At 32.2% G+C, this 12,876-nt stretch overlaps 1 protein-coding gene across 1 annotated transcript; it reads right to left on the bottom strand.

The window, feature by feature from the left end:
- Nucleotides 1-5,406: 5,406 nt before the first annotated feature.
- LOC107866941 (protein WALLS ARE THIN 1) lies at nucleotides 5,407-9,301 on the bottom strand. The gene is made up of 6 exons (XM_016712988.2): nucleotides 8,799-9,301; nucleotides 8,635-8,697; nucleotides 8,383-8,499; nucleotides 7,748-8,153; nucleotides 6,481-6,632; nucleotides 5,407-5,903 (listed from the first exon to the last, which is right to left on the bottom strand). The coding sequence occupies exons 1-6, from the start codon at nucleotides 9,023-9,025 to the stop codon at nucleotides 5,714-5,716; spliced, it is 1,155 nt and encodes a 384-aa protein (XP_016568474.1). The 5' UTR covers nucleotides 9,026-9,301; the 3' UTR covers nucleotides 5,407-5,713.
- Nucleotides 9,302-12,876: the final 3,575 nt, after the last annotated feature.

Genomic DNA, 12,876 nt, shown 5'->3' with positions numbered 1-12,876 from the left:
TTTTAACCGCATGATTAAACCAATTCTATATGCAATTCATCAATCAAACTTTCACCTCCAAATACAACATTAAACAAACAACCGAAAAGTCAAGCATGCCAAACACACCAATCACTCATAATTGCATAAAAATTAAAAGGGAGAGAAGATAGAATTGGACCTCAATGCCGCTTTCAAAATCGATGTATTATTTCGATTGACTTAAGAAGAAAGATGGGAGTCATTCCACAAACCTCGAAGAATACTAACTAACTCTCGACACTCTGAATCAATGAAGAAAATAGTCCAAAAATGCGATAACCTCAATTGTAATTCGAACAAAAATAGATTTACGAACGGAAATGATGAATAGCCAAGACCGACCACTGAAGTGTAACCCAAACAGGACAAATCCACGAAGAACAACGGATACCAAAAACCAAAATTTCCAGCAAAAGAAACCGTAGAAAACAACGTAACCAGAGCTCCGACGAGATTTGACGCCGGCAAAACTGATCGAATTCCGGGAAACCAATGTATCCCAGCGAGATCTCCCCCCGAAGATCGAAAAAAAATCAGATGAATTTAGGGAGTCATTTTTCTTATGTTTTTGCTGATTTTGCTGGTTCCGCCGGTGTGCAATGTGTTGAATAAGGAATTAAAAATGGTGCCCTTTCTTCCCCTCTGCATCGATCGTGAAAAAGAAAAGAAAAGAAAATGGGTTCCCCCTTTTACTCCCTCCTCTCCCTTGTGTCCGTTCTCGATCTCACTGTGTATGTGTGTGAATGATGTAGTGTAGTGAGTGTGTGTCTTGTGTGTTTTAATGGAATTTTCCAGTGGAGTCTCAAATTGGAGAAGATGAGATGATGATGAAGGCTCTCGTATATGTTTAGTGTGTTGCTAATTGTCTTTCTTCTCCTTGGTGATCCCTTTTCTGTGTATCTATAATGGAGATGGGGCCCCTTTCTAATGTTTATCCCTTTTTGCCTTTGTGGACAAGAAATATGAGGGGGTCACGTGGGTATGGGGTGTTGGGGGTAAGGGTATGGGTAATGTGTCTTCTTTTAATTGAAAGGGTTGCTAGGATGTTAAAAAGAATAAAAGTTTGTTAGGGATTTTGTTGAGAGTTATTTTTTGTATTTTTGTGGAATGTAATTACATGGGTGAGGGTACACGGTAGGATAAGGTAAAAATGGGTAAAACGATATCAGGGAGGGACGAAATTACGTGTCTACAATCATCCAAGTCAAAATATGTATCTCGACCTAATATTCAACAGATCTGAACATTCACTTACCTTAGGAAGCTCATCTCTGAAAATTGCTTCGAAAAGTCTTCTCTTGGCGGGAGCTTTACTTGCAGAACAATTGGATCCTCTTTTCTTAGAATCACTTTTTTTTTCTTGTCCTTCTTGGCATGCTTTTGCCACAATTTCTTCATAGATTGGGGATCGTTTCTATGCTTGGATCTATTTTCATCAAAACCAAGAAATTTATAGTCAAAACTTTCAGGAACGAAGTTTACAACTTCTTGATATTCTTTGATACTTTCTAATTGAGAAAACTCATGACTAAAAGAAGGTCCCGAATCTCTATTCATAATGTTAATTCAAAACAATGAAACCTAAAAAAGGGATAATCGAAGAAATTTTTCAATCAAAATACTGAAATTTCACTTTGTAAACTTAGGCGCAAAATTTTTAAAAAAAAAAAAAACGTAAAAAAGGATTAAAAGAAATTGAAGCTGATTTTAGGGGCGGGAAATTACCTTAATTCAAAGTTTTGAATTAGATGGAGAAATTGGATAGAAACCACAACTGAAATTACGGCGTACAGAGAGGAGAAATGGGCTAATTTTTTGTAAAGAATCGGCTTCTTAGTAGGTGGTTTTAACTTGTATCTCAAATTTACTAAAAAGTAGTATATGTTGGGATTTAAGTAATGTTTTAGAAGTGGGGGATTTTTAATAGTTTAGAAACTTAACTTTTTTATTTAGGTAATTTTTCCATTTTCAATTTGAAGAATCCAGTCGAGGTTTACATGAATTACCACCAAAGGATGTGGTGCAGTAGATGGAGTTGCTCGCCTGCTCCTCCTTAATCAAAAATCTCGAGTTCGAGTCTGAGTATAGAAAAATTATTGGTAGGAAATGCTACCCCGAATGAACCCTATCTGACGTGAATCCAAATTAATCACAATTCAATGTGAATTTCTGACACTGAATGGAAAAACAAAAAAAAAAAGTGGTTTACATGAACTTCTGTTGTTCATTCTGAATAGAGATGATAATAGAACAATATAAATGGGGGACAAACACAAAATGACCGATGTGAATATGTTTAAGGAATTTTATATCGACTTCTTAAAATGTGGGACTTGTAAATTGAAAAAAAAAAAAAAAAACTAAAATGATAACGTAAAAAAAGTTTCAGAATTTCATTTGAATCGATAAATTAGAAGTCCACAAAAATAAAGTCCTAGAATACTTATCCCTTAATATTTGAAATTGAAAAGATCAACATGAGTCGTGGTGGAATGGTTGGAGTCTCCCTAATTTTAATTATAGATTTAAGGTCCAAGCTCTGAATATGGGAAAAAAATCATGTTGGGAGTGTTGCCTCCAAAATGCCCTCCGCAACACACAATCTGAATATAATCGAGCTCTAATTCGAATACCGGATAGAAACAAAATGAATCGGACATTGCTAAATCTCCAATTCCACTTCTTTTTAGTGGTTCAAAGTTGAGTTGGATCATATATAGGTCAAAGACACCTCTTACTTGATCAGACATAATGTTTTATTTATTTTTGGTAGCTCCTTTAATTTGTTCTCACTTTTGACACAAACTAGACAAAAAGTGAGAGGGCAATAGTATTTGTAAAGAATAAACTCCTGCAGTAGATTTTCCTAGTTAGCTAGATTGTCAAATTTAATTTCAAAGGGGAAATATTTTGTGGTCCGAGTTTAAAAAATCTTCTTAATATTGATCGATATAAGTTAAGAAATCTTTAAAAAGAATATAAATTTCTTAGCTAGATGTATAAATAGCTAATTATTTTCAAAATAGATATATTAATAAAGGATGATATCCGATCCGTTATTAACTTTTATTTAAGTTTACATTAAAAATAGTGATATTTGTGCTATTTAAGTTTTGAATTCGCCTGTGATGTATCGTCTTTAGTGAGATTGAATGCGTAATCAGTGAGGAGCTAGCATACAATGAAGGGGGTTTATCCGAATCTTCTTTGGCGAAAATTATATTGTAATTATATATGATTAAAATTATTTTTTATGTATATTTAATAGATGTTGAAATCTTTTCGGCTAATTCGTGTGTACTGTTAAATCATCCCTTAATGAAAATTCTGACTCTGCTTCTAGTGATACTTTTGATCCACTTCTTTGTTCCCTTTTTAATAGTGGTCACTACTTTCTCTTTCACTCTCTTCTTACTTCATTAAATTAATTAAATAAATAAACGAACGTGACTTAGTGACGTATTCACATAAATCAAGTTATCAAACATTTCCATTAAAGGGCGTCGAGATCATATTTAATTAACCAATTTTTCCAATAAATAAATCTTTTTCACTGGTCCTAGTGTATTTCCCGTAGTGGGAAAATGTCTTTTTCAAAAAAGAAATTTAAACAAGTATGAACTCTAACTTTGTAAAATAAAAAGCACAATGTGATCATGTTCAGCATGATTTTTTATATTTAAGTAGGGTATCCACTTACTGAGATTAAATTAGGCCTATGACTTAAAATAAAACTTTCAATATGCTTTTACTTTACTAGTTAGTCGTTTTCATTTTTTTTTTGGACAAAATGGAGGACCTACCCTATTTGGAGGAAGTGCACGAACATCTGTTAATTAATCTAAAAAAAAAAATCTCTATAAAAGGGCAGTTGGTGCATTAAAATTTTTGCTATGCGTAGGGTCTGGAAAGGGTCCCACCATAAGAGTGTATTGTACGCAAGGTTTACGTTATATTTCTATCGGAGGTTGTTTTCAAGGCTTGAACCCGTGATTTCCTGGTCACATGGCAGCAACCTTACCAGTTACTCCAAGGTTCCCCTTCAAAAGATTTGTAGCAAAAGAGTTGCGCATCCAGGGAATCGAATCCCGGTCAATACCGGTCAGAATCGAAAAAAAATCTTTAGATTTATGAATATAAATTGAAGAACTGTTATATATTTTAAAAGGACCACTCAAACAAATGTGTTGTATTGGGCATCTAATTAGTGTGCCCAGGCCCTTAAGTGCAAGTGTGCGATCCGAGTTCGAGTCTTGACTACATCAGCTTTTTTTTTTTAATTATGTTTGAGTACTTCTTTTTAATTTTAAATGACGTTAAAGATAGTAATATATATTTCTGAGTCCGCCGATAGACTTGGTATATTGCAGTACTCTGTGACTTGCTAAAAGTATACCTATGAGGGAAAAAAAGTGTTTTCTGAGGCTTTAAGTAAATTAATACCATTGTAAATGGGAGGCATAATAATGAAACCAAAGGGAATCGAAAAGAAATTATATTAATGAAAAAGCACAGGGAAATGTCACTGGATGCCATTCAAATCATTAATAAAGGAAAAAGCATGCAATTTGATATACTATATACTTTTGAAAAATGCACAACCACTGCATCATGTATGATTAAATTTGGCACTCTTTAATCATGTCTTTTTTTTTTTTTTGGTAAACTCTTTAATTATGTCAACATCTAGGGATCTGCTAATTAATTTTATTTTTATCCTCTAGATACTTACTTTGGGTGATTGCACGTGTCTGCATTTTTGTTTTTTAAAAAAAAAAAAAAGAAATAATGGTGGATTTAATAGTAAATGAAGGGTAGAAGAAGGCTAGCTAGAGGTAATTTGATTGATAGTGTTGGAACAAGTATTTAATTGACCTTATGAGAAAAATTCTTTTCTAATAATGCAATATTTAGTGGGCAATACTAAATAATACTTAGATTTAAGTTATAAGATAATGTATTCTTTTATGTGGATTAAAATGTGAAATAAGAATAGATATGACTGAAATTTCTCTCCTCTTTATTGACCTTTCGAATTTTAGGAATATAATCTTAGATACTTAAACTGTCATTTATCCTTCATTTCCAAGAAGAAAGTTACCAAAAAAAAAAAAAAAAATCATTCATTCTACATTACAAGGTCTTAAATTTTGTCACATAGTCTATGGACTTTAGATAATTAGTTCCAATTCATTGTGCCACCAATTGATATAACAAAAAATCTGATGCAGTGATCATTTTGGTACGTTACAAAATATTCCATGCCACTCACATTATAACAAAAATATTTGGTCATGATGTTATGTTAAAAATCGACTTGCTTGCTTCCACTACTTCCTTAGACATATGTAATTATCATTTTGCAAAATAAAAGGGGTCCACTAATTTGCAATGATAAAAAGCAAAATCATACTCTTTTCGTCGTTTTTTTCATTCATAGATTAGAACATAAGACTAATTAAACATACAAAATCCAACTTGGGATTCAATTTGCATGCTTAGACCCAACTTCAAAAATAGTAATCATCACATCCCTTTGATTGCTACTGAAAAAAAAAGGGGAACAAAACCTACACTAAAAAGCAACAACATAGACACACCAAAGCTTTTTTTTTTCTTCTTCTTTATAAATATGAAGGATAGCAGATAATTTTTTTTCCTTCTGATTTCCAGCAAACTTTAATTTTTTTTCTCAAGCATTTTGATCAGTTGAAGAAGCAAGTAGTGGCTGGGCCAAAGAGGACTTGATGTGGCTTGTTGGCCTGTTATGATCAACTGGGGATTGAATTGCAACAGCAGCAACCTTTGCAAATTTGGATTCTTCATTTTTCCCCCATAGCACGAAGTACAATCCTGCTATGATCAACACCGCTCCGATGATCCTGCAAAATTAATTTAACTTATATACACTGACTGACTGACAGTCTGACAGTATAAGTATTATCTTAACGTGTTACATGTATTGATTATATATATATGCAATTATTTGATGGATAGCGGTGCGAATGGCAATATTAGTGTAGTTACGATGGACCTACAAAGATTTGTTTGGAAGTACTTGGATGATTCTTGAGAAACAAAAAAAAAGTTGACACATATAGATATATCCATGATCAATGTATCTAACTACATGCAATAGCATGGGCTGAAGGATTGTACATTGTGGGGTCTTTTCACATATGCATAATTGAGGAAATTGTAGCTTTAGTACAACCAAGAAGATTCAAAAAGTAACAAACTCTTCCTCTTTATTTTATCTTATTCCTTTTAGTCTAGCTCGTTCAGTGATAAAGTCAGAAATTTTAAAATATATTAAGAAGTTATGATCGTTGTTCAGATGGTTTCATGAATTTCGTTGGAAATCAACTGGTCAAAAAGATGTAACATATGCAAAAAAATATAATAATTTAAGTTATATACGCTAACAGTGTAACACGAAATAAGATGAGTATAATATACCCGCCCAGATAGAATTGCTCGCCCAACGCGACGGAAGCCATAAGAGCAACAACAAGAGTCTGAACAGGTTGATAAACAGCAACAAAAACTGGACCCCCTCTGTCAATGCACCATATCTGTACAGCGAATGCTATCCCTGATGCCACAATTCCCTGTATAATTATAAATCAATTAATAGCGAATTTCGATTCTTTATTTTCTTACTATATAAATAAATAAATAAAATAAAATGATAGAAAATAGGAATTAATACACAAAATTTTGCTGTCATTTCACTATCTATAACTAACCATATGTCCATCTGATTATATTGTTGTCGTATTGCATAACTACAAGAGAATAAGTGTGTAGGGAAAAATATTGCAAAGGTCCAATTGTTTACGTTGACTAATCACCTTATCATGTCACATGATCTTTTCAATTGGAATTTAAGATAGGTATTCTGGTCTGCTGTTGCTTCATACACATTAATGTCTCACAAATAGCCTTCAATGATACTACTTTTTTCCACCAAGTCATGATTTCAACTTTAATTTTACTTTCATTTTAGTAAATTTCATATGTACTCTTATCATATCGTATTAAGTTTGCATTTGTTTCAATTTATGTGATAAATTTATCGTTTTAATTTATTTCAAAGAGAGTGATATCTTTTTGCATTCAAAAGCAATTTAACATTTACTTTTTTTCATTCTACTAGGATTTTTAGGACAAATATATGTGATTTCTTTTAAATCACAAATTTCAAAAATCTTTTTCTTGAAAAAAACTTTAGTCAAAGATCATCACATAAAATGAAAAGGAGACAACACATTTTAAATAAAACTCTTTTCCCTTTTTGTTTCTTCAGAAAAGATTTGAAACCTTTAGAGATATTTAAATCTAGTTAACCTTAAATTTTCTACTTTACCCTTATAAATATAACTTTTAAGTCATAAAATCTTCATGACATGTTATCCGAAGTTTCTAAAGGTGTTCATTTGTGGTGTGTCGAAAGTTCTTTCTAAAAGAATTTAATTCATCCCTAGTCACACACACAGAGATAGTATTGTTTTTTCGCTTTTTTTGAATTAAAGCTAAAAAAGATATTTCAAACTTGTTTTTATTTTTAAAACAATTTTCTTGAACTTGGAATCTATTAGAAATTAAACAACCTCTCTGATACAAACGAGGAGTAAAGTCTTGGTATACACCCTCCAGGACCCCACAAAGAGAGACAATATCCAGACACAAATAGGACTAATCAAAGTAACTGAAAAATACTCACAGCATAGAAAACACTGAACAGTTCAGCACCAGAGTGAACAAGCCAAGCCTGAGGATCTCTCTCACAAAATGCAGCTATAATAAGGAACTGTATGATCCCAAAGAAACACTGGTAGGATGTGACCGATAGCCTGGCCGGGTACTTCTTGAGGATCGGGGCTTGTAACACGAGCCACCCGGCCCATGACAAGCAATGTCCAATCAAGTAAATGCAACCTAAGGTCCAGTTTTTACCATTGGCATCACCTAATGCAAGTAACATAGGTGAAGTCCTTTGTAGGGGTGGATTTGGGCTGTAAATTGTTGGACCTTTGTATAATGTAATCACTGATGCTCCAGCCACACACAATAATGTTCCACACACTTTTGCTATGCCATCTTTCCTGTTTAGTCTCACTGTTTCAATCCTGAAATAGTTTCATCATAAAAGTCGATGAATTTAGATTTAAAGAATCAATATTACATGCTGCCAGTATAAAGAATTTTTATAATGTCACGATATATAATATGTTGAAGTAGTAGTAGGTAACATGCTTAATTTTTCGGGTTAGTGATTCAATTTATCGCGGAAATGACCTGATAGTGTAATATTTATTTTTGTGTTGGCACTTGATAGTGTATAGAGAAAGGACTTGCCTGAGTAGTGCAGCCATGAGAAATGTAATGGCAGGGACAGAATTTTGTATGGCAGAAGCAAAAGTAGGGGAAGTATTGTCCAACCCCAACAAGTAGAATCCTTGGTTAGCAGTAATTCTACAAGGAAGAAAAAAAATGTTAAGTATTTTAGGTTTTCATATTATGAGTTTTTTTTTTCTTTTTCTTTTAGTACTAGTAATTGTTTTTTAATCTTTGTAAATTGTTATGAGATCGTGGTAGTGTCCTACGTACCCAACAACTGCTAGGAGGAAGAACTGAATGATAAAATTCCAAGTAAGTGGTGGCCTGTCTTTCCTGAAAAAACAAAACAAATAAAACATTAGTTGTTACTTTCATGTCGTGATCTGAGCAGTGGCAGAGTCAGAAATTTTAACAAAAGTTGTATGGTGACGTACTTTTCGAGAAAGTAGGCAAAGGGAACAAGTAGAAGAAAAGCAAGAATGTTCCTATAAACTGGGAAAACAATCTTGCTAATGCCCATATTAAGGGCAGCTCTAGAGACAACATGGAAACCAGCATAACCAAATTGCAAGGCCAACATGGCCAAGTGAAGTTGCATTTTTTCAGGCATGGCAAACCCCATTATTCTCTTAGAAGTGGCTGAACCACTAGTATCTGCCATTGGAGAGAAACAAATGGAAAAAAAAAGGAATATATGAAGTAATATTAGGGATAATTAGTTGATGTAAAGAGAGAAATGGGATGGAATTGAGTTGAGTTGTGATGGATGTTTAGGTGCTTAGAGTTAGGGAGGTATAAATATAGCTAAAAAGAAGAGTGAATTTTTAAAAGGTGACCCCATTGTGGGGTACTTAAAAGATGTTATGTCAACTGTATTTAAGCTTCTTATGTTTTGGGTGTCTCCCACATTCTCCTTTCTCCCAATCTCAAAAAGAAAGATGTAATAAAGGAAAAAAAAGAGAACATTTTTTTTTATATAACGATAATATTTGAGCCCATTGCACCAGCATATTTGCCAAGTAGAGGCCACGGAGTTGATTTTTCAAATGGTCATTCAATTGATAGTTATGATCTCAGAAAATTATTTGTGTGCTGAAAGATTGGAATAAAACAAAATGCAGGTAACGTTCTGAGATAATAACTATTAGCTGAGTGTGACCGTATGAAAAATCAGCTCAACGGTGATTGGTTCAAAACTTCATATGAATTCAATCTTATTATAATTTTAATAACTTCACACACTCAATATATCCATGCATGATTTAAATAATACTGGATTCAGTTGAATCTATTTATATTACATCCGTCTTGATATCAGGTAACTCTGACTAATAAAACTTTACCATATTAAAAGAAAAAAGACTAACGGTTTTCGTCTTGGTTGGAACTTAAACTCTAATCTCCTTCTCTACTTTTTACACATTTAATTGATGGTGAAAGAAAAAAAAAAAGGAATTTCTTCCCAGCAAGAAAAGAAAAAGAATAATTTTTTAGTTAAATTAAAGTAAAAAGCCCAAGCCTTCACTTGGAATGACAAGACAACCCAATCCATGAGACTCCCACTACTGAAAGGAAATGAGAAAAAAAGGAGATCACAAATAGAGTGTTGTGTCTAAGAGGTTCTGTTTTGGAAGCATGCTATTAATGATGATGATAATTGATGAGTTGGGGGTAGGGGGTAGGGGGTAGGGGGTGGGGTGCAGGGAAGGTAGTAAGCAGCCATCAATAGATAGAACGCACGAGGGGTGGTGGGTACACACACCCCATGCATGCTTTAGCTAATAAAAACCCCACCATAAACCCCTCCACACAACACATCCTACTAAGCTCTACGTTGGGTTTCATTTGTTGCCTATTGTTTGTCTCCCTCTGTGCTCTAACCTTATACAGGCGGAGCCAGGATTCCATTTAAGGGGTTCAAAGTTTGAAGAATAACTAATCGAAGGAGTTCAACACTAAAATAATTTTAGTCATGCATAAATAGTATAATTTTTTGCTGAAGGGGGTTCGAATGACCCTCTTGCTAAAGGCTGCCTCCATCCCTGACCTTACACAGTGCAATCAGAGGTGGAAAATAAGTTGGTTGGATCAAATAGGGACGAGTTAAAATCGATCAAATCCATAAATAGATTATGGGTTCTAAGCTCACATCGTGTGATTAGAGCCTAGAGGTATACTATTTTTGTTGGTTGAAATATATGAAGAAGTTAAAATGAGCTAAATTCAATAAAAGGATTGAGATTTATCTTGCTTGAAATTTTTTCAGCTAATTAAATTAGTATGAGTTTGGTCAAAATAAGTCAAGTAACATGTTATTTGAGTTTTTTTCTGCTAATTAAATTAGTACGAGTTTGGTCAAAATATGTTATTAATTGGCTTAGGTTTATTAAAATTTACAAAATTTAATTACATATTTTATTTATTTGAGTTGTATTTTGATCTATATAGTGAAGAGTGGTTTAAATTTGGACATGGTTAAAAGGCTATAGAAAAATAATCTGATTTTTCCACCTCTAAATAAAAATTTGGAACTACAGAAACAACATACTGCCTAATAATTCAACTTTAATGTTTTAAAATTCTAGCCTAGTCTAACTCTTCTTTTTTGATTGTATAAAAATCATCAAATACAGACTAGCTATACCAAATGTATATCTTTTCACACTAGTTCAAGAATTTAATGAAAATCAAATCACAAATAATTCTAAAAAATTCATTATACACCCTGTCCGTACAAGAACCACCACATATGCTTAGAGTATGGACCATTTGTATGACACTAATTTATAGACCATAAATCATTCAATATTATATATCTTAATCACTTTCATATGACTCTGCTCGTGAGTACACTCGTGTGACCAAACATTTGACCTAATCAATTTAATATATAAGCTCTTCCTCATGGTCATGTTGATCTGACACATTTCTATAAAAAAAAATTAATTAATTAATTAGAGTTATATCTTATTAAATTAATCCTATTGATGTTTCAAAACTCTAAATTTAATTACTACTACTTCATGTAGTTATTAACACTTAGGGTAGGATGAAAAAAAATAATAAAGCTCTTTTGATTTGCTAATTAAGTTGGTACATCATCTATTTTTATTATAGGTGATAAGTAAAATAAAATGGAAGAAATAATAACTTTTTCGTTTTTTTTTTAATGAATAAGAGCTTAACTTAACTATAGTAACTGTTTTGTTTTTCGTAAAATAAAAAATAATAATGAAAAAGCATACTCGTGAACCTTACAAGATCATCGTCTGGTAAGCTCACGGAAACTAAATCAAATAAGTGGTCACTGAATCTACAGAAAATATTGTTAACTCCTACAAACAATTTAATTACTGATATTTCAACATTCAGTTAGTCATGAATATCGTAAGGTGCTATTTTGCGCAAATTTCAGCAGCCTACTTCAAAGTCTCGTAACATTACATCATTACATGGGATGGGTTCAGTCGAACTCAGTGGATTTTGTTCAAATAATATATTTGTGTCAAGAAATTTGCTAAACATGTACATATCTTGAATTTAGAACTCAATACAAGCACTTATAATCGTTTTTCTAAAAATTCTAATTCCACAACTCTTCTAATTATTTGTCGAGAAATAAATTATTGTTTAAATGAATAAATATCTATACATAAGCCAAATTTTATAGTTTGATTATTACTTATGTTCTCTCACTATTTTTTCGATAGCTTAAAAAATCTAAATATACTTTTTTCTCTTTGATTATTATAATAAATTATTCTAATCAAAAGCAAAAGCAATATCTTTTTAAAACTTTCCATCTTCTAATCTATTGTGGAGAACTAATGAACCATTTGGTCCACAATCGATCGAATGGAAAACGGAAAGAAAAGGAAAAAAATTGTTTAGCACTTATATCTGTCGAGCTAGAAACATTAGTTTTAAAAAAAAAAAAAAAAAAGTAGTGTCAAAATTTGCAGCCAACACAAGATCTTTTTTTGTTTCACCTTTTCTTTTTCCTGTAAATCAAATTGACATATAAACTTCTTAATAATAGCTAATGGTACGATTAAGTCAATTATGATGTCTCTTAGACAATTTTATAGTTTAGAGTTTAAATTATATGTATCAACTCAATTTTTATATGTTATACATAGAAGGTAATATTTGTCGTATTTTTAAGATTATAAATGACCTGATAGTACAAAAAACTTTAAACTAACAACAAGAGCGGAGCTAGAAGTCCGAATATGAATTCGGTCAAACTTAGCAATTTTGCTCAAACAGTAAAATGTTGTTAAGAAGTTCATTAAATATATATAAAATATTAAGTTTAGAGCGCAATCAATTATTAACACTTTGAAATAGTCATTTCAAAATTCACGATCCATAAAGTTAAAATTCCGACTTCCCATAAAGTTAAAATTCCGACTTCGACTCTGATTTACATAACTATGTGTGTGTGTATATAACTTAATTCTTTAATTTATTTAGGCTCTTGATTAATGCAACTAATGAAGTGTTTCCAGT

This window comes from Capsicum annuum, chromosome 4 (assembly GCF_002878395.1).
Source record: "Capsicum annuum cultivar UCD-10X-F1 chromosome 4, UCD10Xv1.1, whole genome shotgun sequence".
Taxonomy (NCBI): Eukaryota; Viridiplantae; Streptophyta; class Magnoliopsida; order Solanales; family Solanaceae; genus Capsicum; species Capsicum annuum.
Note: the sequence above shows the minus strand (reverse complement) of the source record. Positions and strands in the feature narration are given on the sequence as shown.

What these genes read in the sequence shown, in the direction of transcription:
- LOC107866941 (XM_016712988.2), bottom strand. Translation starts at nt 9,025, where the DNA reads ATGGCAGATACTAGTGGTTCAGCCACTTCTAAGAGAATAATGGGGTTT. An exon ending in TGTTCAGTGTTTTCTATGCT is followed by an intron (nt 6,633 to 7,747) that starts GTGAGTATTTTT and finishes ATAATTATACAG; the next exon opens with GGAATTGTGGCATCAGGGAT. An exon ending in GAGCAATTCTATCTGGGCGG is followed by an intron (nt 5,904 to 6,480) that starts GTATATTATACT and finishes TTAATTTTGCAG; the next exon opens with GATCATCGGAGCGGTGTTGA.